We start from the raw sequence: 23613 nt of genomic DNA on the forward strand, positions 1-23613 counted from the left end.
AAAAGTATAAGTCTTGTTTTCATCGCGGTCATCTAATGTTAGGCTTAGGAAACGAGCTATTTCGGCAGGGGCGGACCATAGGGAGAATGGTGTTGGATGAGCCGGATTCGTTTGACATGAAGCGAGGTGATTAGTATCATGTGGGGACTTGTTACATGCAGGACATATCTATATTCTGAATGTCGGGGTTCAGTCCGGATAAGTAGGAGTTTAACCTCCACAGTATCCAGAACGAAGTAGCATTCTGTCATCTTTCATCTTTTCAAAGATACAAGCAGTCTTTGAAGTACTTTCTAGTAGGACTTCACTTATTCACTTTATAATTATCGGCTGGTCTAAGGTAGACTGGATCTTAACTTATTATTTCATAATTTGAAGGTTCTTCCTTAAATTTTCGTATATTCTCATCCACCCTACCATTATCAGTGAAGTGTGCTATATTGACGTTCTTGCTCTCTCACCGATCGCGTTGCTATTGCACTTTCTATTTTTATATGATCAACTATCAGCATTTCTTTTCATAGTTCAACCATAAATGGGAAAACGATCATTGCCCTTCTTTGCTGGCATTGCAGCTTGATTTGATTGTCACACATGCTCTTGGACTCGTATATGTAAATACCCGCCTGCTGGCGGCGTACCCTCGCCAACCGCCCGACGACGACGGTGTTTCCTTGTAGGCGTTCTCTCTGCACAAACAGCTGTCAGCATTGAAGCCGCACAAGCGCAACGATCTATGTAGCTGCATTTCAAGACAAGAACAACGACAGTGACTACGTCAACAACAACAACAACGAGAAGCATGCAATTCAAGCAGCCAGTCAATGATCTGTTTGGTGTGGTCGCAATTTGCCGCCCTGTATGTGCGCTCTCACATGCCCTGCTCCTCCTACACCCCCTCCTTTGCTTGCTGTGCGCACACAATTTGTTTATGTCGCACCACAGCGACGTTGCTGCTGCTGCTGCTGTTGTTGTTGCGGCTTCGGTATTGCGGCTGCAACATTTTGCAACGCTGCCATTTAATTTGTGTAATTAATATGCGCAGATCATCATCGTTGGCGCGAGCAAATGCTAAATCGGTGTTGTTGTTGTGTTTGAGTTTATTGTTATTTGTTATTGTTGCCGGCGACGCCGCTGCAATTGAAACTTGTTTCGCGGTTGCACCATTTGAGCAACTTATTGACGCATTAGAATTGTTGCTGTTGGCGATAGTCGGAGCATCAGCAGTAAAAACAACAATGTGGCGGGAAAAATTGCACACATCCCTGCGAGGAAGGCTGGGAGAAAGTAGTAGGAAACTATATTCTCTGAGGCTTGCTTTTAAAGTAGTGCTACACAAGTTGTGTCAGTTGATCACCTGAACTTGGAAGTGGGAGTGAGTTTAGAAAGTGAGGTTAAATTGAATATTAGTCGTACATAAGAGTCTATACGGCTCAGTGCGCGAAACAAGAGCTAATACAGAGGTATCTTTCTCTATATATCCAATCTGGATATTGCCCACATTATCTTATCAGATTATCTTCGGGCTCGGAGAGCGTACTAATATTCAAAACAATAATTATAATTATTGCATGCGATAATTTTTACTGCCTCTGTGGGTCCAAGTGTGACTCTGACAAGAAGTGGGCGCAGGTTATACGCTAATATTTTTTTTTACGTCCATAAATTTTCCAACTTGCCATTCACTCTTATCAGACAATAAATAAATTAATAAACAAGCACATCTGTCATTGTTTTGCCATAAAAAGAAAGCGCACTCGCATTAAACGGGAGCGCGACATTCAAGTTGTCACATAAATTATAAATTAAAAGTTAAAAATGGAATGCAAATATTTTGCTTGTACAATTATGTGAATCTTAAAATAATACTAAGAGAAAAAAATAAAAATATTGAAAAATGATGTAGAAAAAATGTAAAAATATAATTATTTTTATAGTCAAAAATATTTAAAAAAAATTCAAGAATTTTATTAATAAAAAAAGAAATATTATCAATAAAATAGTAAAATATTAATAATAAATTCTTTTGATTTATAAAATATTTTTAAATAAAAATCATAAAAATCTATGAATTAATATTACTTCAATTTAAAAATTAGTAGTGTATATTTAAATATAAAAAATAAATAAAAAAAATAAATAATAATTAACTCGACTAAAATAAAAAATCTATAAAAAATAATAAAAATTATATATATTTTAACAATATAAAATAAAAATTAGAATAAAAAACAGTAATCAAACCAAAATTTTTTTTTTTAATATTGTAAATAAAAATATCGATCAAATGACAAAAAAAAAAAATTCAAAATTAATAAAAATGAATTAAAATAAAAAATATAATAAAATAATAAATAATAATTAAATTGAGTAAAATTATAAATATAAAAAAATAAATAATTATACATTTTTTAATAATATGAAATTAAATAATAGAATAAAAAAAAATAGTAATTAATATTATATCAAACTAAAAATTATTGAATATTATAAGTAAATAAATAAAATAATAAAAAAAGTAAATAAGTAAAATAAATTAAGATCGAATTAAAAAATGAAAATAATAATAATAATAAAATAAATTAAATAGACTAAAAATATAAAATCTATAATATAATAATAAAAATTAAATATATTAAAACAAAATAAAATTAGAAATAAAACGATTAAGCTATAAAATTGTAGTTATGTACGAAATTATTGAAGAAAAACTAAAAAAAAAAACAGCATTTAATTGAATAACAGTAAACCTTAATTAAAAAAAAATATATATATAATTGTAAAACAATTAAACAACAAATGAAACACCAACTATGTATTGACAAAACAAAACAATTTGTTGTACGTAAAATACACTTTACGGCGCTCATATCTATACATAGTTGCATTTAAGCATGCATTTCGACGCCGTTTACACACGCAATTGCCACTATGTATAAACATGTGTAAGTCTGTATGTAATGTTTATAAATATATAAACATAGACAATGCAAAATAGTAATTAAAATGCAAAACGTGTTCCATAAATGTTTTGCCTCTAGTAGAATTGATTTGGATTTATTGCTTTGCAGCTAGTCACACATATGTACATACTTAAAGAATCTAGTCGTTCTTACGGCACGACACTAACTCTTTCCTCTACCATAAATGCCAACAACAACCGCTAGCACATACATATGTACCAAATGGCTGGCCGACGCAATAAAATTAATTACAAAAACATTTTCTAAACATTTTTGAAATTAATTTTTATTGTTGCTTTATTGTTATTATTTGCATTATAAATCGCTGCACAACTATTTCTATGGAATAATTAAACAATTTGTTTTGTTTAACTGCATACATACATATGTATGTTTGCTTTGTATTTAATATGTTAATTAAAATTTAATTATACCCTTCGAGCAATCACTTTTAATTCGCGGCGATTATTGGGGAATGCTTGTGAATTGGCATGTAATCAACAATGCTAAGAATAATTGGCAGCGATTTATGTGTGAATTATTTAATTTTTGTTGTGGGAAAACAAAATTATTTCTTGAGAAAAACAAAACGGTTTGTAACAATGCAACTGTTTTTAATTGATTACTAATTTAGCAGAGGTATGTACCTATAAGTACGTATGTACTTGTCGAATCCATACCTCGGTAAGTTTATGCCGAAGACAGATTCCTATATACGAGATGTGTTAAAAAAATAACGGGAATAATATACAATAATATATGATTAATATTTCATTGGTTTGGAGAGACAGTTTTCACGATAAAACTCTGAAAGAGTCAAAGGTTATACCAAAAATCGATTTTGATAAGTGTTTCGACGATTGAAAGTAGCGCTGGCTTAAGTGCATATTATCGAATGGAGAATATTTTAAAGACGGTAGCATTAATGTAGACGAATGAATAAATATTTTTCAAAACAAAGAAAAACACGAAAATTCCCGTTATTTTTTGAACAAGCCTCCTATTATCAATAAAATATCGAAATTGAAATATCCATATTGATGATAGTTGAACAATACTTAGCAGCGATATATAATTTGCAATATATAAAAATTAGTTTTGGCTTTTAAATTTGAATTCTTTCCTGCGTAGATTAGTCAAAATTGAGATCTTAGAGCGTTAAATGTCAGGACTACTTAAATTTTTGTTACCTAATATGATCGCCTCATTTGTGCTGTGAAAATTTTGAAATTTAATCCAATTATTTTTTGTGGCCAATGTAATATAAAGTTTCATCTCATCCATACCTTTCACAACTCAATTTAAGCTAAAGTTTTTATTTTTCGCGCCCACCACTGTAGTACACACGTAACGGAGCAACAACAGCGACGTAACGGAGCATTAACATTTCATAATATTTACAGCACTTCTATGTTATTAACATAGACTTTCTTTGGAGTCTCGATCAACAGCTGTTGCGGTTCATGTTAAGGCAACCGGAACAGCGAATGCCAATTAGTAGAGTACATTGATCGTCTCTAGGCTCGGGTTTTGCAGCTACTTGGATTCTGTAGGGTTTTGTTAGTTGCCGATTAGTGTTGTTGAAATCTAAAGGACATTGTAACTTTCATTCCATTAACATTTTCTTGGTTAATCCTCGATATTCTTGATACCGATATTTGTGCGCTGTAAAGCCCTCGATAGCGGCTACTCTTACATACAAATAATGCATGTCTTCACAACAATTGCATTACATATACAAAGATATGCTTATTTATGCCTGTATTAGTGTTGTTTTATCAACATTCCAATTACCAGTTTCGTTGGAGCGCTCTTTCATGACTCTCTTGCGCTTAACATTACATTCGGTGATGCCAGACCTTAGTAGGGAAGGTTTCTAACATTTTTCGATGCCTCTGTTTCATATACATATTTTGCTGGATCTTACTTCATTTATGTCTATTTTAGTAGTAAACATGATTTTGATGGTCCTTGGCGAATGGAAACCTTAAACTCGAATTATTTATGAAGAATGTCCATCGTGGTGTCTAGGGCATTGTCCTGATCAAAGCACAAGTCCTCATAAGTCATAAGACAAAGGACGGTACTGATGATCACATTTTGTACGTTGTATCTGAAGATCAACAGTGTAAATACGGCCGACATATTGAACTCCTTTCTCAGCTTAAAGCAGAGATCATTCGCACAAAATAATAATAATGTTTTTGTTTTTAGCGAGATGTGGTCTACAATTGACCTTGCCTCGGTTCTAATTTCCTCCATATACGGCCTCCGTATCTGGCAACACCATTTTTGCCGGTTCGCTCAGTTAACACCAACACAAAGGCACGTTTGTTTGGCAGCAGAGTTGCAAAGAGCACACACAGCCAGCAACTGCTAACAGCCAACGAGCTGTCGCTCGCACCGGATATCGTTTTGTAGACGCCATGTAGTTGTTGGATAAACGAGCGGTCGAATGGTTGTGTGAGCGAACGAACGGTCGGTTTGACTAGTTGATTGTATTGTTTGTTGTGTTTTGATCATTGACGGTCGCGATCTTCCATATATATTGATAGATATGTATATATCTGTATTTTGTGTTTAATTTGTTGTACAATTACTGTCACGCTGTTTGTGATTGTCGGCGCTGCTCCTGGCTCCGTGTCCCGACATACGTTACGTAGTTATACGAGTACTTGTTGTTAGTGCGCTTGTGATTTTGTATACCGGTTTATTTTGCTGGCTCTGGTGGCTATGGCGCAGGCCGAGCGTCGCGTCGTTGGCCGAGCGGCAGCAATTCGTTTGCGTTTACCCATATTTACTTACTGATTTTCAGTGTTTTTCTTACTTGTTTGCTTTACTTGGAGCTGAGCTAGCTAGCTTGCTTTTTTTTCTTTCAACTGTTTTTTGACGATCGTGTGTGTACTTTTAAACGACGAAATGTCAAGACGACTGACTGACAGTGCAACGCCATTTGGTGTGCGCGTGTTTTTCACTTGTTTTTAATTTATTGTTCACCATTTTTCGGGCGTTGTTGCTTACTATTCATTAATGCGTGTGCAAAACCTTCTCGAGAGCGTACTAGAATAACAACAACAACAAAATAATATTAACAATAAATGAGTTTAAATTAAATGTGGCGGCAGTGATATCTCGACGGTAAATGCCAAATGTAGCGTGTGCGTGAGACAAAACTGCTGTGTGCCAACAGCCAGCCAAGAGCCAGCAAAGTACAAAAAGCGAGTGAAAATATTGCGAAAATTGCTCTACCAGCAATTAAATTGTGAAATTTCGTATGCGTGACATGATTGCTGCGCCACGAAGCGCTGGAATTAACGAAGCCTAGTCATGCAACGAAAGCGCTACGGAACACGAGAAGAAAAAAACATTAATAGCCGTGTTTCTTTTGGACTTCTCTCTGCTAGCATAAGAATCATGCATCAGCTGCTAAAATGAATTTCAGCGGAAAATAATACAAAACTTTGCATTCGTTCATGCGCTCTCAATGTCGTGTCGCAAATAACAAAAAAAAAAATAAATAAATAAACTGACAGCCCAGTCACCCCACTGATCGTAACAACGCAGGCAAAACCCTCCCTGCGCACAAACGCGCTTCACTATACTTGCTTGCTAGCGACAGCCCTTGAGTCATCTCTCAGCAGCAGCAGTTGTTGTTGCTGTCATGTTTTTTTTCTAATTCGTGTTGACTTCTTAATTATGAAACGTCAGGGACATGTGATCACTGAAACTATGAAACTGTCTTTGAATATTCATAAAACTACATAGAACCGTCTCACAAGGTGCAATTAGAACGTGAGTCGGAGCGCGCAACTATTTTTTTACAACTTTTATGACATTAGGGTTGTCAAAAAGTTGCTGAGAATTAAAAAAAAAACATGCACAAAGTCAACATAAAGTTTCACAATTAACATACCACGCCCACCCTTCAATAGTTTTATGCTACATTATGTCTTTCAAAGTTTTTCCTTCAAGAAACGACTTCTCTGAAGTTTAGGATGGGAACTCAGCTTATGAGAATACGTTCGATCAACTCAACGCCCAGTTAAATTCCAAAATTCTAAGCAAATTGTGAAAAGGAGAAGCCTAAAAGGAAGTGTTATCGAAAATCTAAAGAAAAGAAAACCTCAAACTCTAAAGATTATATGACTCTTAAGAACCAAAACCGAGCTTCAGTATTATATATAGATAATCACAAAATGACGAGGCCGTATTAAACCCAAAAAAAAAAAACAAAATATGAAATTATTACATCTTCGCTTCAAAGTCTTAGTTTAACATATCGGAGCTCTGAGGATCTAAGCGACTCTGTTAAAATTTTTACTTCCTAACCACAATTTTTTTTAACAAATCCGAAGAAATCGACATTGGATCTCCACAGTTTTGAAAAAAAGAACACCTTTATGCGCAATAGCTGTCACTACTCTCACACGCTCGCTCCACTGTCTTGTCTCCACTTGCTTCACTCGCCCTTCAACGCTCAACACTGATTCATTAGCGTTAATCTACGATGCCTTATGAATTGTGGTTTTTCATTGTGTTATTGGTTGGTTGCTTTATGATTATTTGAGTGCATATATGATTTATAGGCATGGAAGATATCAAGCAACACCTCACAAACATATGGACGAGTAGTAGAAAGAGGAGCTGTGTAAATCCAACAGCAAAGCATTTAATATTTTTAAACAACAACACATCGCTGCGCGCTCAACAAACAACTGAGACTACTCCGTACTCGTTCTGATTTGTTGTTTTCTTAGTCACTTTTTGCTTAATTTATTTATTTATTTACATTTTTGCCACTTGCTTGCGATGGTTTCTGCTGTCGAAATCAATAATTTATGCATTACAAAATGCAATGATAAAAACAACAACAACAACAAATATGTGATCAACAAAAGCAAATAAGAGTCGGAGCGGCTGCGCAAGCTTTTGTGTCGGTGGATTAACGAAATTCGTTGTTGTTGTTATTTTTTTAAGAAAAAATACGTGCACAACAACAAATACAGGTTTTAAACGTTTTTTTTTGTAATTTTTATGCATGCAAATGAGTCTGTTTTTGATTTACAAAAGTCCATAAAAGGCATTTGTTGACTTTTGGGCGCACAAAGCTAAAGCTCCCAAGGTCAGCTGTTGCATTGTTGTGAAGAAGCTTGTATTGCTCAGAAAACGATGACTTCACAGCGCCTTTAACGTTTTAACTTTATTACTTGTAATTTAATTTTATTACTCCGTTAGTTATCAGTCTACTTTGTGGCAATAACTTGAGCATAATGTTTTCATAATTTTTATTGTGGAATTCTTAGGAATTTTCTATTTATATGCGTACATATGTAATTTGAGTCACGACATAGTTTTGTATGTGTCATTTACAACTTTTATTGCCAGGGCAATTAGAAGGTTTTATTAACCTCCAATGTATTTGTTTTCCACTTGCTTATCGGTTTTATTATCTCCATTTCAACGGTATCTCCGCCTACTTAAGCTTATACTCGTATAACTGTGTACAAAAGATAAACTTACATGCTAACGAGCGTATGTATATATTGTCTATGCGCAATAAACCGCTTAAGCCATTTTTGGTGTCATAACATTTTCAAGTAATCAACTCCTCAAGCATTTATTGAATATTGAGTCAATCATTTATATGTTTTGCCGACCACGCTTAATCTACACGTGCGGAATTACCCAAAGCAAGTGGTTAGGTGTATATTTTATGTGTGGGAAATTTTTTTACGATTTTTTTGTTGAATAATTTTCACTTTTGAAGCTCTCAAGCACGCTGTTCAAGCATAGGTAACTTTACTTTCAATTCAAACCCATTAGAAAGGAAGCATATTAGCAGCAAGAACAAGCAGAAAGCGAAGGAATATCGTTAGTTTATTTTAAATGCACCCTAACCTTAAAATTCTATTAATTCTTTCTGATTTAAAATGTAGATAATGTTTGGGTAATGGAAGGTGGAACATGTCCTTGACTATGGCGATCGCCTCGGAGCTCACAAGTACCGTTCACTTCAAAATTTTTCGTATACGAAGTGTATTCAAAAAATAACGGGAATTTTCAAATTTCGGTGGTTCGGCGAGTCCAATTATCAAAACAAAATATTTTTATACACATTCTTTTGCCAAGACGCGGGACTAACAGATTCATTTCAAAATCGTTTGTTTCTACATACAAGTACCGTACAGTTCAAATTCGTTCGTTTCTACGTAAATTCCCCACTTTTCTGCTAAGACTCGAGGCGTCAAATACTGTTCCTTTCAAAATCGTTCGTTTCTACATAACTTCCCCATTCTTCTACCAAGACTCGGGGCTTTCCAATATCGTTCCCTTAAAAAACCGTTCATATCTACACAAATTACTCACTCTTCTGCCAAGAATTCATTCACTCCGTCTGGAGATTTCTCCAAACGCAATCGTTTATTCAAAACACAGCTAGGTCAAGAGTAGCTACCAGATGCTATGCATATGTAAGTCACATGAGAATCATATTAAAAAGCAGAAGTCAAAAGAAAGAAAACGAGCAGTGACGAAGGAAAAGTTAGTAACACATAAGAAAATACTCGTCTTTATTACATACAGGCACTACAAGCCTCCATTACGACTGCATAAATCAAGGGAAGCATACAAAATAGCGGCGGCCACAACAACAACAACAATTGGATGCGAGACATATCCGTCAGCGCTGTGTGTTGAAGTGAAAATGTTAATGCGAAGCATAATAAGAAAATAATAAAGAAAAGAGCACTGGGAGCATTAACAATGGAGCCAATGCTAGAGTCCGTAGACAGAGACGCTGGGAGCCTGCAGTTGGTCACAAAGCGAGCTGTGAGAGGAGACTGTAAGCACTAACAGCTTGGTAAAGTGGCGGCTGCAGCGCAACAGCAACAAGTACCCTGATGTATGAGGAGCCACAATTTACACGATGTAGAAGGGGGCTCCGAAGTACGTTATGCTGCCATTGTGTGTGTGTGGAGCTTGTTTATTTGGCTGCCGCGCCGTTGCACTTAACACGCTCTCGTTGCAACGGCAGAGTCAACAAAAGCCTTGCTTTATATGAAAGCTGCTGTGTCTTCAAAGAATAAACATGAAAACAGAGTTAAAAGAAAATGTGAAAAATTAAATACGAAAAGCGGGGAAGATGAGAAGTCGCAGTGAGACAAACTGATTTGCAATTCTACATACATACACACTTACAAAAGTGGATTTGTAATGTTCTCTGCATGCGCTGGTAAATCATGAAGCCGATTCAAAGCATACTGTGAAAGAAGTGTGTAGACAATCTCGAAATAGTGATTTACTTGCTAGCAATGTAGGTTCCCAAGTCAACATGCATTGCTTATCGTAAAGTATTATATCCGTGCTTGAAAGAGAAACCTTTTATACTGTTGACTTTACATGCATAGATATATGTATACATATTGATAGAAATTCTTTAGACCGTCTCTTTTAATGGGTTAGTAGTAGGTTATCTCTGCGCACACACAACATTCATATGTATGTACAGAGGTGTATTTGTATGACTAACAGCAGTCAGTGGTTCCCAAATAACGCTTTAATGGATATTTTTCTAGTTTGAAATACATACATATGTCACAAATATGAAGAAGGCTTTATTTTTAGTATTCCTTACTAAAGGACGCGTCCTTCCAGGTTTTCTTGCTTATTTTTACACAATTCCGTCGGTCAGAAAGTATTTTCTTGCGACTATGGAATCTCTGTTATCTTTATTTATAATATTTCTTACTTAAAGGACGTGTCTTCCAGGATTCCTTCTTGCTTTTCCACAATTCCGTCGTACCAGAAAGATTTTTCCTGCGACTACTAATTTTATTAAATCTTTATTTATAGTATTCCTTACTAAAAGACGCGTCTTCCGGCTTTTCTTGCTGCCTTTTTCGCAATTTCTTCTGACAGAAAGCCTTTTGCTTCTATGAAATCTCGTTTATCTTTATTTATAGTATTCCTTACTAAAAGACGCGTCTTCCGGCTTTTCTTGCTGCCTTTTTCGCAATTCCGTCTGTCAGAAAGCCTTTTGCTTCTATGAAATCTCGTTTATCTTTATTTATAGTATTTCTTACTTAAAGGACGTGTCTTCCATGTTTCCTTGCTTTCTTTTACGCAATTCCTTCTGGTAGAAAGTATTTACTTGCGACTATAAAATCGTTTATTCTTATTTATAGTATTTCTTAAGAAAACAGACACGTCTTCTGGGTTTCCTTGCTTGCTTTTCCGCAATTCCGTTGTGGCAAATAGTCTTTTCTTGCTGTTATCGACACTTTTAGCAGCAAAATTTTTTCTATAACGTGTCGAGAAGCAATTAAGATGTTTTTAAAAGTCATTCTACATGGAGTAGGCCTCTATTGATATGCTTTTTTTATTGGGATTCTAGATATTGTGAAGACTCGTGCTGAATTTGGCCGCAGTCTATGATATGTATACATAATCACTCTTTTAGTACTTCACGCACATTCCAATATGTAAGCAAAATGTTTGGGAACCACTGCTTTCGTCCATTACACCGATTACTGCAAGCCTTGTCTATGACTAATGCTGTGTCTGCTGTTTGACTCATTAAAAGAAAAGCAAATACTTGAGTCTATGATTTAAAGAAAAAAGAATCCGGTCAAAATGAGCACAAATAAATTACCTAAAAGACAATTATCGAGGAAAGTAACGAAAATTGGTGTAGATGAGTCCGACGCTTCAACTGAGTAATTGCAGGCACTTATATGTGTGTATGTATTTGAGAGCAAAATGTGTGCAAGAAAAGAGCAAAAATCAAAGCAAGAGCGAAAATTTGTGTAAATAAATAATGAAAAAAGAACATAAGATTAACATAGAAACACATGCGTATGTAAGTCTGTCTGTAAGCTTGCGCATTTGTTAATGTATTGCTGATTGCAATTGAAGTGCAAAAACTTATAATTACTATGCGCAGGTGGTAATCAATTAAAAATAAAAAAAAATGTTTCCATTGAAATGTCGGCTCGTAAATTACTTGAAAAAATAAAAAAAAAAAACGCGCCGCGCCAGATTTGGTTCACCAGTAATTAAGTACAAAAAAAACACAGCAATGACATTGCATTCATGAAATTATGTGGCAGCCGGTAACCAACGCGATGTTCGCATTAAGAGGTTGTGGTTAAAAAAATATTTTAAGGCGAGAATTTCATTATAAAAAAATTATTCACAACCCGCCCTCTGCCCGCAGGCATATTTTATTTTTAGCTGCCTTCCGTTATCTCCCACAAGTCGCTTTAATCGCGCTGTTTTATCTCTTTGCTATCAGAGCATTTTTTTATCGTTTCTGTTTCTGTTTCTGTCACAACACACACATTGTTTATTAAACAATAAGGCTGTGCACAGTTTAAGGCGGTCTTACGTATTTTCACCACACACACACACACTTGCACTCACGAATGACTGCTGACGCGCTGTCGCATGAGTGAGCTCTTTCGCCAATTTTCGATCGTCAGCAGGTTCTTATTAATTATTCCCGACGCAACGGCGTTTTGATTTCAGCTTTTATTTATTTGTATGCGCCTTCCTGTTGCCATTCATTTGCACAAACATACATACGTATTTCAAATAGTATTTGCGTAATGACAATACTTTCTTGAAATTTTCAAAATTTTGCGAATCTTTTAATTTTTGTAAAATACTGTTTCGCAGAAAAATAAACGTTTTTGAAATAGTATTGTGAAATATCAACGAATTATCGCCTATATGATTGAGTTTTTTTTACTGTATTGAGTCATAAACAAAATTACTGGACTTTCGAAGATCCTTTAATCAATCACATTCCAATTTGAGCTGAAGAAAGCTTCAGTTCCTCACTTTTATTATGAAAAAAATTTGATTTCAGGATTAAACAAATAAAAAATAAAGGAAAAAAAGACAAAGGAGTAGCAAATACTAAAACGTCGGGTATAGAGGTGTGTTCAAAAAATAACGGGAATATAAATTATTCGAAAAACAAATAGATATATATATTATTCTACTCAAACGTTGTGGCCTTAAAATGATCTCCATTCGATAATTTGCACTTATGACAGCGCTTATTATGGTGCAATCGTCGAAACACTTGTCAAAATCGATTTTTGGGTTAGCTTTTAACTCTTTCAGCGATTTCTTGTATGCTTATAAAACGACAGTCCGATATAGATATATATATGTATATATAGATATAGAGAACCTTAACTCTATAATTTTGGAAATAGAAGAGTCACACAAAGCCTAATCTGGCAAACTCTCCAAACCCGTGAAATTTTAAATTTTACAATTCCCGTTATTTTTTGAACACACCACGTATGTATACATGACAGTTCAGTTGCATCATGTCAAGTTGCTTATAGAAAAAATAATGAAAATAGAGCAGACACAATGCTTCTTATTGTTACTTGGCTGCTTGTTGTTTGGCCATTAGCTCGAGTACAATTAAATGATTGTACTGTGCTTTGATTAATCCATTGAGAGCAGACATAAGCATTTAGCATTATGAAAACTCATTCACAAAACAATTAATGCGTTGGAAGCAATTTATTTATTATTTTAAAATGTATAGAGTGTTGCTTGGGAACTTTCTTAAGGGTTTCGATCGGTCAACAACGGTTTGTAGAATACCAGAGCCGTCAAACACTCACTGAGAGCTCTGGAGTTATACGTGTATTGAGAGAGCGGATCTCATGCCATCGTTGTGTCTTTATTTCATAAAGTTAAGAATATCGAGGCAAGGTTTCACTTTTACACTAAAATTGAGAAATGTTTTAGTCTCCTTTGCAAAGCATCTATCAAAGTCGATTTAATAAATATCGAGTTATCGATATGTTAAATGCTTAATTCTAGCTTGAATTTTATTTTTCAATACAGACAAAAAACGACAATGAACGATTGCAAATAAACAAAAACATGTAGAATCGCCAAATAATTCTATTACAGTATAAAAAATAAAAATGAAAGTGCTAAAAGACACAAAAGAGATAATTAGGAAAAGACATTGAAGAACTTTTGAAGAGTTAACAGTTTCAAAAAGATAAAAGAAATTCAATAAAAAGCGAATTCAGCGCAAAAAAGACGCACCAGTCCAACTAGCAAAAAAAAGAACGCACAAATTTGCAAAAGAATCCCACGTACATCCACACATCCTTCGCCGCCCACAAGTTCCCACTCCCAAATTGCATTTAACACACACGTACATATCTTACAACTAAATAAAACACAATGATCAAATTGAAATCGTTGTTCCGCAGAGGGCAAGGACCCTCGGGCTCCTCCAAGCATTCCTCCTCCAACAGTCGTCACAAATCGCAGTCCACTACCTCGCTGAACACGGTGGGCAGCAGCAGTCAGCAGGAACCAGCCGCAGCAGCTACATTTTATCCGCCCATCGATCCGGTCACAGAGCGTGGCGTCGACGTAGGCGACGGTGATTTGAGTATTGCGGCACCGTTAGCAGCGCGCACGCGCTGTCGCACACCGGAAGTGTTACGCAACACCAACAACAACAGCAACGCGCCGCAACCGAGCGCCAATACTTTGCCGCACAAGAAGCCAAAGGTCGCCGGCGTCGGCAAGAAGGGACAGAAACAGCCAAAGCAATTGCCGACGCAAGCGCAAGCGACAGCGCAGCCACCAACGCCGCCGGCACGCGCCGAAGTTGTAGTCGCCGCCGCACCAGTTGGCAATGTAATGACGACTATAGCCGCCGCGCCGGGAAGTCACAATTCCGCGGTTAATACACAAGCTGCAGCAGCAGCAGCCGCCGCCGCCGCAGCCGCGGCAGCAACCAATAATAATTACACCGTTGAACAAGCGGCGTTGCCGACGCCAGCTGAAGCGAGCATTGATTTATACAAGTTGAATGCGGCCAATTATCAGCAATTCATTAACAACGAGCAACTATTGCAACAGCAACAACAACAGCAGCAACAATTGTTAGAGGTGAAACAACAACACAAGTTTTTTTTTATAAAATTCTAAAAAACCTATCTTATGGTTCTCTGCTTGCAGGCTAACAACAAAATGCAGGATCTGCAAGCGCAGCTGGAGCGTTTGGGTCACGAGAAATCATTGATGGAAGCGCGCATTGCCGAGTTGCTGCCGTATCAATCCGAAGTGGGTAAATTGAAGGCCGAGCTGCTCAAGATGCAGGTGGGAGATCGTGTCTTTATATAAATATGCAAAATATCTCTCCATTAAAGAACTGTAAATCACTAGCAAAACATGCAACTACAACAACAAGTTGTTTTTACTATTTTGCAACTCTGCATTGCATTGCTAATAATTTACAGTTATTTAATTGTCAGCTGCAAGTAGTGTGATTTAATTAACGCCGACACTTTGTATGGCACGCCACAACGTCGTATTTTCTCATATTTATTTATTTATATTTCTTCTGTTTCCGCTCGCCCCACAGACCCAGCACGAGAAAAGTCAATTGGAGGTGACAAATCTCAAGTACGAGAATGAAACGTTGCGCAATCGTTTGCGTGATGTCGTCAACTCGCCGTTGTCGGATGCCGAGAAACACCAAATCATACAAGACTCGCAGCGTTTGCATAGCTCGGCGCCGGCTTCGATTGCGCTGCCAAGTGTAAGTAGAGGGAGTAGGTGGAGGGTGGTAGTAAACATGAAGAGACAACTAACGACTTGTTTGTAGTCTAAAATGTGCAACAGAAACTCAGCAATAATTATTAAAAGATTGGGATCTACTGGGAACTGTGAACTCAAACTCTCTTCTCGGAAGTCGTTTTCTAAAAAAAAAAAAACAAAATATGTTTTAAAACCTAATTTAACAATAACTTTTCTTCCCCACCCTGTAGACGACCGACAATGATGTGGGCACACCCTGTCTCACGCCCGATTGGGACAAGCACTCTTCATCGAGCGAAATCTCCGTGGCCTGCCTGCAAGACAAGATCATACAAATGGAGGAGACGCACTATTCGACCAATGAAGAGCTACAGGCTACACTACAAGAGTTAGCCGATTTGCAGTCGCAGCTGAGTGACGCACAGGCGGAGAACGAACGTTTGGCCGAAGAGAAGGATGTACTCTTCCAGACACTGTGTCGCCAAACTGAGAAACTCAACGACTCGCGCACGCAAATCAACACACTACGCACCGAAATCAGCTCCTCGGAACGCGAACGTAAGCTGCTCGACCTGATTAAGACATCACAGGAAGAACGCGAATCGATACTCGTCAAGCAGGAGGAGCTCAATGGCGAAATGCAGGAGTTGCGTCAACAGCTGGAGGCCGCCTTGGCCGATTGTAATCGCACGCGCGAACGCAATGCGCTGTTGGATTCCACGGTGGATGCAGCGAATGCTGAACGCAAACAAATGGAAGCCCAGCTGATGCAGGCCAAAGAAGAGATCTCACAGCGCAGCATCGAGATAAATCGGCTGAGTACGTTGCTCGAGAATGCACGCTCCAAAATCGAAGAGCTGGAGCAGGATTTGGCGCGAGGTGAAAAAACCGATCTTACCGATTTATTGGATGCGGCGCGCAAGGAGAAGGATACGCTGGAGGAGCGCGTGGCCGAGTTGCAGGATCAGTATTCGCGCAGTCAGGCGGAAATTCGACGCCTCAAGGAGCAGCTGTCCGGCGTGACTGAGGAGTGCAAGGTCGCAAAGAATAATGCCAAGTGTGCCGTCTCGGATCTGGAATATCGGCTGGAGCAATTGCAGCAAGAGAAGGACAAGTTGAGCGGGGAGCATCAGCAACTAGTCGATAGCACCAACGAATTACAGGTAAGTGTGGTGTTAAACGTGTGTTTCAAACTCATCACATGTGGCTGCTCTTAATTGATTGGCAGGTGCAATGTAAATGTCACTTGGAGGACAAACAACAGTTACAAAACTTACTCAGCGAGACGCAGAAGCATTTGGGCGATGTGGAGGCCAAACTAAATGCGACCGAGAAGCAGCTCGAAGATGAAGTGAAACTGCGCAAACAGGAGGTATATGCCTAACCGCCAACTAAACTAAATGTGAAGCATTTCCACTAAACAACAACTTCTTTTCAGGCCGAGGAATGGCAACAGTTCCAGTCGGACTTGCTAATGACGGTGCGTGTGGCCAATGATTTTAAGACTGAAGCGTTGAGTGCGCGCGAACAGCTGGTACTCGATAACAAAACGCAAAAGGAGAAGATACGACTGCTGGAACAGCAAATCGAGAAGCTGACAAAAACACGTAAGTGTCAAGCAAGTTTATACACAAAACATTTGCATAAAAATCCAACCCTGACCAAATCAATTTTTCAATACACATTGTAGAAATGCAACAGAATGAAACACAGCAATCGGTGCTGACCACTGTCCAACAGGAAATGGCTTCGCGACGCAGTAAAATCGGCAACAGTCTGAATAGACAGGATTCGCGGCTGTCGGTGAAGACGCTCATCGAAAGTATTGAGAACAATAAGGTGAGTAATGAGTATGTACTTTATTAATATAAAGCTGGTATAGTAGCATAAAAAGAGAGGTACAGGTTATTGGGGTTATGTTAGGTCGAAGAGTAAATCTCCACGACTGCAGAGAACCACTCTTAAGACAACTTCGACTGTCCTTTGTGGCATTCAAATACTTTTCGGGTCGCCAAGACCCTGGTTGTGGTCCAGCGTTTGTCCAACAAAGCGAAGTCAGTGTGTCCAGCGCAAGTGCACTACGGACTACCCGCCCGCTTCCAATCCGACTTCAATATTCCTAGGGTGTATCCTCTCTTGCAAGCTGATCCGCTCTACAGATTTCAGCGGTGTCCGAGTATTCACACAAGTCGGATTGTCTTTGTCTGTAACTCAGTCTGCCAATATCGAATTATTGGAATTGAATATTGAAGAATAAACAGAAAGCAAGATAGAAAAAATAAGAATGCTTTTCTAACAATCTTTGATCGGATATAAACCCAAATTAGTGACGATTGCGCAGGCGCAACTCTTGTAGGAACGATCTAAAGAGAGGAGCCCCTCTTTCAACACAACCTTTATGTAGTTCTGTTAGATGTCGGATTTTGATTATAACGTAAGAAAAAGGCCTAACGTTTCGAGATTTTGCGGAAAAGAGAGATAGAGAAGTCCCTCACTTTCTTCACAGTTTTTTGTGGAGTGTAGAGAAATAAGGACTGCTTCAAGCTGCCAAGCACAACAACAACAACAAAACTACCAAACATTTTTATACTAATTAAAATGCCTCCCCATCTCATCCTCATTCTCACTTTCAGCCCAAAGTTGAGGAAACTGAGTCACATTACAGTTCCACATCTAGCTTGAACAGCGGCACTCCGGAGATAACAAGCAATCTACTGCCACCGGTCGTCGGCAATAATGCAACGAATAACGACTGGACTGAGAATGTAAGCAACACTAGTTGTTTTGTTGTTGTTATATTTATATTTATTTTTTTTGTTGTTGTTTTATTCTCTTTAGGTGCGTCTACAGAGCACAACAACAATCAACAGCAGTAGCATGAACAACATTACAAATAGTAATACCGTTAGTAGTAGTATACCTGCCAAAGGACCGCTGCGCGAACAACAACAGCAACAACAAACGCCAACAGCAACAACACAAACCAGCTTAGTCTCGAATCTGCATCACTTTACTGGACTAAATAATGTGTTGAGCAAATCGCTGTTAAGTGGTTAGTAAGACAGACACACACAGGGTCAATTTCGTTCATTAATGTTCGTGCTTTTATATTTATGATCGCTTTGTTGTTTTTTTCTGCAGGCGAACGTAAGGACCCACTGAATATGCTGGCGAAAAACGGCGGCTCAAAACGCAATGCGCTGCTGAAATGGTGTCAAAACAAAACTGTCGGCTATCGCAATATTGACATAACGAATTTCAGCTCGTCCTGGAATGACGGTTTAGCGCTTTGTGCAATACTACATTCCTATCTGCCGGATCGCATACCCTACGACACGCTGAATCCGACAAATAAGCGACGCAACTTTTCGTTGGCATTTGCGGCGGCCGAATCGGTGGGCATACAAACGACACTGGTAAGACATCACACACACACACACACACACACATGTGTACAAGTACATATTTTAATCGTTCGATTTATTCGATTTCTACAGAACATCAACGACATGTGCCAGCTGGAGCGGCCCGACTGGACGCAGGTCATGTCCTACGTAACGGCAATTTACAAACATTTCGAGACGTAGAAGCAAGCGAAAAGCGTAAATGCAAATGGGGAAAAACTAAGACTTAATCGCGGTATACAACAATGTAGACTTGATAAACACATTATTTAGTGGCAATGGCGTAATACATACACACTTTATTATCACACTCTTGTTCCATAGTGTTTTTTTCGCATTATTATTATTATTATTATTGTAATTTACACATATTTAATTTATTGAATAAAAGAAAAATTATTAGTAAGAAACACTGTCATTTGTGAAAAATTAAATTCAAACCAAAATGTGTACTGATTCGTTGCCTACCATTAGGCGTTGTTGAATTGAACTTTTGCTCCTAAAGTAAACTGTACTGATTTGTTGCCTACCATTAGGCGCGTAGATGAAAATATCATAAAGGCAATTTATATAAACAAAGTAAGGCGTAGCTATGTTCGACTCGAAAGGCAAAAATATGCAATAATATGGTATGTCTACAAAGAGTAAGGAAAGATACATATTAACGACTTCAACAATTTTTGTCACTTGCTTTTAAATCATGCTCAATGCTACAGTCCACGATGTACACTGGTGGCAATTCACATAAACTCACTATTAAATAAAATAAAAACTGCATCACTTTCATAGGGATTTCACAACGCACAAATTAAGTATTTGAACGAGTTAGAGTTTTGTACAAGAAAACGCCTTAAGAAATCGTCATTAACTTAAGTTAATAAAGGCAAGTTTTTGAGCTTTGCAGAAAATTTACCGAGAATTTGGAAGAAGAATAATGGCTTCTTTTGGGATTGTCGCGCTCCTGGTAACGCTACGATGGCTACTAGTGTAGGTAATGGTAGCCAATAGAATCTACTAGGTCGTCCGAAGCGCGCAGAATAGTCAAAGGCTTCATTTAACGATGAAAAACAGTTTGATTTACAGGGACCGGATGGATTCAAACACTATTGGCATGATAAACGAGTTGACAAAGAAGTTTCAATAAACTGAGCGCCATCAGGTGAGTAGTTATGGTGAGGGTAGTTTTTTTGCTCTAACGGTACCGCTGAAATGACATGGGTTCCAAAGTAATTTAACTCGCCAATCAATTGCGATTTGCTGAAAATTTTGATGATAGCGAAAGCGGAAGAGTTATGCGAACTTGACTCGATTTTTTCAGCAAGATATCAAAATAAAGGAGTTTTTAGAACACAAAAATATTCCACTTCTTGACTGACACAGACTTAAACCCTATTAGTTTATGCCAAATTACGAAAATTTAACGCCGTCAAAAACCTAAAAGATTAAAGAAGCTGGGTATTGAACCAAACTATTTTTTCAGAGATTGAGTCATAAGTAAAAAGATTATATTCTCAGTTTTTCGAAAATAGCCTCCAAAATCGAAATATTTGGATTCGATGTTCGGAAAAAGGACTTTTAAAAAAAATTATTATTAAATATAAATTTATTATTATTATTAATTAGGATACAGCTACTAAAATATGGATATAGTCTAAATTTCTTCTTATTTCAATGGTATATAAAACTGTTGACCAAGCTTATATGCCAGATGTTATAAGGGTCCAGTATTTTTCGATATAATTTTTTTTTATCTTTTCCGAAGAACAAAATTTGACCTTTCATAGCATCTGTCATATAAGCTTGACCAAAACGCTTTATGCAACATTGAATTAAGAGAAAAATGTAGATTATACCCATATTTTGGATTTTTAAGGTCCTTTTTTCGAACTTCGAATCCAAATATTTCGATTTTGGAGGCTAACTTGGAAAATCGAAAAATACCATTTTTTTTACTTATAACTCAATCTCCTGGAAAAAATTACTTTGGTCCAATATCCAGAAAAAAGTCAGTTTTTGTCGTACAGTGCAATAAATATTAATGAGTAATATTCATTTTAGCCCAAGAGAAATTGCATTACAAAATAAAAAAATACAGGTTTTGTTGCTATAGCGATTATCTAAAACCTTATTTGAAGGAATAACAAAAAGTTAAAAAAAAATTCAATGATAAAAACACAAGTGACCACTGTCATGAAGGTCCGAAAATGTAAAATGAGTAAATACATTTTTGTCAAAAAAAAAAAAAATAATAATGAAGTTTGCGTATACAAATATATATTATTATTGTTTAACAAAAAAAGGTGTACTTCAAAATGATATAACAAAAAATTTAATTTAATGTAATTTAATTTTTAATAATTTTATTTTAAAAATTTAACATAATCGTTTTAAGCCAATTTTAAGCAAACATCAACGAAAAAAAAGTGATAACTCAATGTTTTAAAAATAGAAAAATAAATATTTAAAGAATATGAAGTAAATTAAAGGAAATTAAATGAAATATGCAGCACAATTTATTATTTTACTTACTTGTTTTGGCATTTTGCCGCTGTTTGATAAAAAAAGAGTGAGATCGCACGTATGTATTTAGGGAGTTTACAACAATTTCTTTATTTTTTTTTTAATTATTCTTAACATAAGCGATAATACTTTAAATTAACAGTTAAATATTTAATGCTATGGACTTAGTCCTAAACAAACTTATTTGAATCATTATTTTTTAATTAATTTATTAATGTGCCAAGTAATGCACTTGTTAAGGGCTTAAACAATTAAAGGTAAAATACTAAATATCGTGCAAAATTCGAATGTGAATAACTGCACAATATTTAGCGTTCATAAGGATAGTGTTTAAATGCGTATTATATAAAAAAAAAAAAATCATTACAATTGTATAGGTAGATTTTACTTTTCCATTTAAGTAACACCATTATCATTATTATTTTCTTTTTAGAGCATTTCAAGTATACATACAAAAAAAATTTTCTAATACTGAATTATAAATGTATATGCTATGCATGATTATATATATTTTGTCGTGATATTATTTATTTTCACAATTCACAAGTCAAGTAAAATTAATTATTTTTATTACAAATATATATGTATGTATGAATCAAATGTCAGTGCAAAGATTTTAACGTTTTTTGTAGTTCATATGCGTTTTTTTTGCAATACCGTTAGTAAGTCAACTTTCTAGTTGAAACATTTCCATTATAGTTTTTTTATGATTTTATTTTTTAAATGATTTTTCACGTCATCAGCTTGAAAGAAACGTAATTTTCGAGAAAATTCCCTCGCAACGAATCGAATTCGTCGAATTTCCAGCCATAACAAAGCGCTTAAAGTAGCAGCCCGACAAGAAGGATAATAGAAAATTCGCTGACAACAAATCTTGTTGGAAATAAGGTTTCATGAAGTTTGAAACGGCAACACTTCCATCACTATTTTGTTCTCCCATCTCTTCTTCATTTTCGTTATGTTCCTATTCACTTATAGCTTCTAATAGCCTAGACAGACGACATCGCTAATTTGCATTAGCGGCGATGATTTGCTTTAACTCGCGCATTAATTCATTTTAAAGCAAATTAGTAATGCACAAAAATTTCGTGCATTTAGCTGAATTTACCACATTTGTGCTGGCAATGCTGCCCAAAAATGCCCGATTTTTGCTATTGTGAATGTTAATTGATAGAAAGAAGAAGAAGAAAACGTCAACAAATGATAGAAAGGAAAGCGTTAGAGGTAAGAAGTTTTAAATTTCTTTTTCAATTATGTGCAAGTTTATTGACAAAATCAAATTTTAATATTTTAGAAGATGGCAGAAATTAAGCAGCGAGTGGTTTGGACTAGCACTGATGAATGTGTGTTAATTGACTTGTGGCGTGAGCGGGCCGATGATTTAAGACGTGCCAAGCGCAATTTGCATATATATGCCGATATATCTGTGCAAATGGCACATAAATTTACTCCGAAGGAAGTCCATATTAAAATTAGAAACTTATCACAAAGATACAGGTATACTATGCTATTATAAAACATTTTTAACATTATTAACCTTTGTGAAATTGTAGAGAAGAAAAGAAGAAAACTGGCCCATCGGGGGGCAGCCCATCGACGTGGAAATATTTTGATGCGGTGCATCAAATCATAGGGCTGACTGCAGCCAATAATGCAGAAATTTATGAATCATTATTTTTATTATCATTAATCAGCTGTATAAATGCACAAAATTTGTCGTCTGTCACTATAAAATTTCAATGCGCATTATCATTTCTTAATGCCAATTAATTTTGTTCGTCTGTCTAGGCTATAACAAAGCGCTTAAAGTAGCAGCCCGAAAAGAGGATAATAACGTAAATTTCAGGAAAATTCGCTGGCAACGAATCTTGTTGGAAATAAAGTTTCATGAAGTTTGAAATGACAACACTTCCATCACTATTTTGTTCTCCCATCTCTTCTTCATTTTCGTTACGTTCCTAATCACTTATAGTTTCTAAGGATTTCATTTATGTGCTACACATTCAGTCCATTGTAATAAATCAAACGAAGAAATCTCTAAATCTCTCTAAATCATACCTAAAAAGTATTGTTCCTAAATGTTAATTGTTTACACTTTAATGCGTTGAAAGAAGCATTGGTTTTTTCGTTTA

The 23613-nt window shown here is 36.3% G+C and overlaps 3 protein-coding genes across 5 annotated transcripts in view; 2 read left to right on the forward strand and 1 right to left on the reverse strand.

The window, feature by feature from the left end:
- The window catches only part of LOC105208771 (uncharacterized), a 71953-nt gene that overhangs the window by 13662 nt on the left and 34678 nt on the right, over positions 1–23613 (reverse strand). The gene's annotated exons all lie outside the window — the stretch shown is intronic.
- On the forward strand, positions 5323–19371 carry LOC105212640 (cytospin-A). 2 transcript variants are annotated; one of them, XM_054232596.1, is made up of 12 exons: positions 5323–5441; positions 13836–14906; positions 14976–15116; positions 15382–15558; positions 15788–16720; positions 16786–16929; positions 16996–17164; positions 17248–17396; positions 18191–18322; positions 18396–18609; positions 18699–18973; positions 19055–19371. In XM_054232596.1, exons 2-12 carry the CDS (start codon positions 14187–14189, stop codon positions 19142–19144), a joined length of 3144 nt encoding a protein of 1047 aa, XP_054088571.1. In that variant the 5' UTR covers positions 5323–5441; positions 13836–14186; the 3' UTR covers positions 19145–19371. The 2 variants fall into 2 exon arrangements, with proteins under 2 accessions (XP_054088571.1, XP_054088572.1); XM_054232597.1 differs by having other exon boundaries at positions 5324–5441; positions 13905–14906.
- LOC128922361 (uncharacterized) lies at positions 22457–23534 on the forward strand. The gene is made up of 3 exons (XM_054232608.1): positions 22457–22705; positions 22776–22978; positions 23035–23534. The coding sequence occupies exons 1-3, from the start codon at positions 22682–22684 to the stop codon at positions 23249–23251; spliced, it is 444 nt and encodes a 147-aa protein (XP_054088583.1). The 5' UTR covers positions 22457–22681; the 3' UTR covers positions 23252–23534.

This window comes from Zeugodacus cucurbitae, chromosome 5 (assembly GCF_028554725.1).
Source record: "Zeugodacus cucurbitae isolate PBARC_wt_2022May chromosome 5, idZeuCucr1.2, whole genome shotgun sequence".
NCBI classification, from domain to species: Eukaryota; Metazoa; Arthropoda; class Insecta; order Diptera; family Tephritidae; genus Zeugodacus; species Zeugodacus cucurbitae.

Bases quoted from the DNA above. Each gene is read 5' to 3' on its own strand.
- LOC105212640 (XM_054232596.1), top strand. From the start codon at position 14,187: ATGATCAAATTGAAATCGTTGTTCCGCAGAGGGCAAGGACCCTCGGGC. The intron at 14,907-14,975 runs GTGAAACAACAA...CTCTGCTTGCAG, and splicing joins AGCAGCAACAATTGTTAGAG to GCTAACAACAAAATGCAGGA. The intron at 17,397-18,190 runs GTGAGTAATGAG...TCTCACTTTCAG, and splicing joins AAAGTATTGAGAACAATAAG to CCCAAAGTTGAGGAAACTGA.
- LOC128922361 (XM_054232608.1), top strand. From the start codon at position 22,682: ATGATAGAAAGGAAAGCGTTAGAG. The intron at 22,706-22,775 runs GTAAGAAGTTTT...TTAATATTTTAG, and splicing joins TAGAAAGGAAAGCGTTAGAG to AAGATGGCAGAAATTAAGCA. The intron at 22,979-23,034 runs GTATACTATGCT...GTGAAATTGTAG, and splicing joins AACTTATCACAAAGATACAG to AGAAGAAAAGAAGAAAACTG.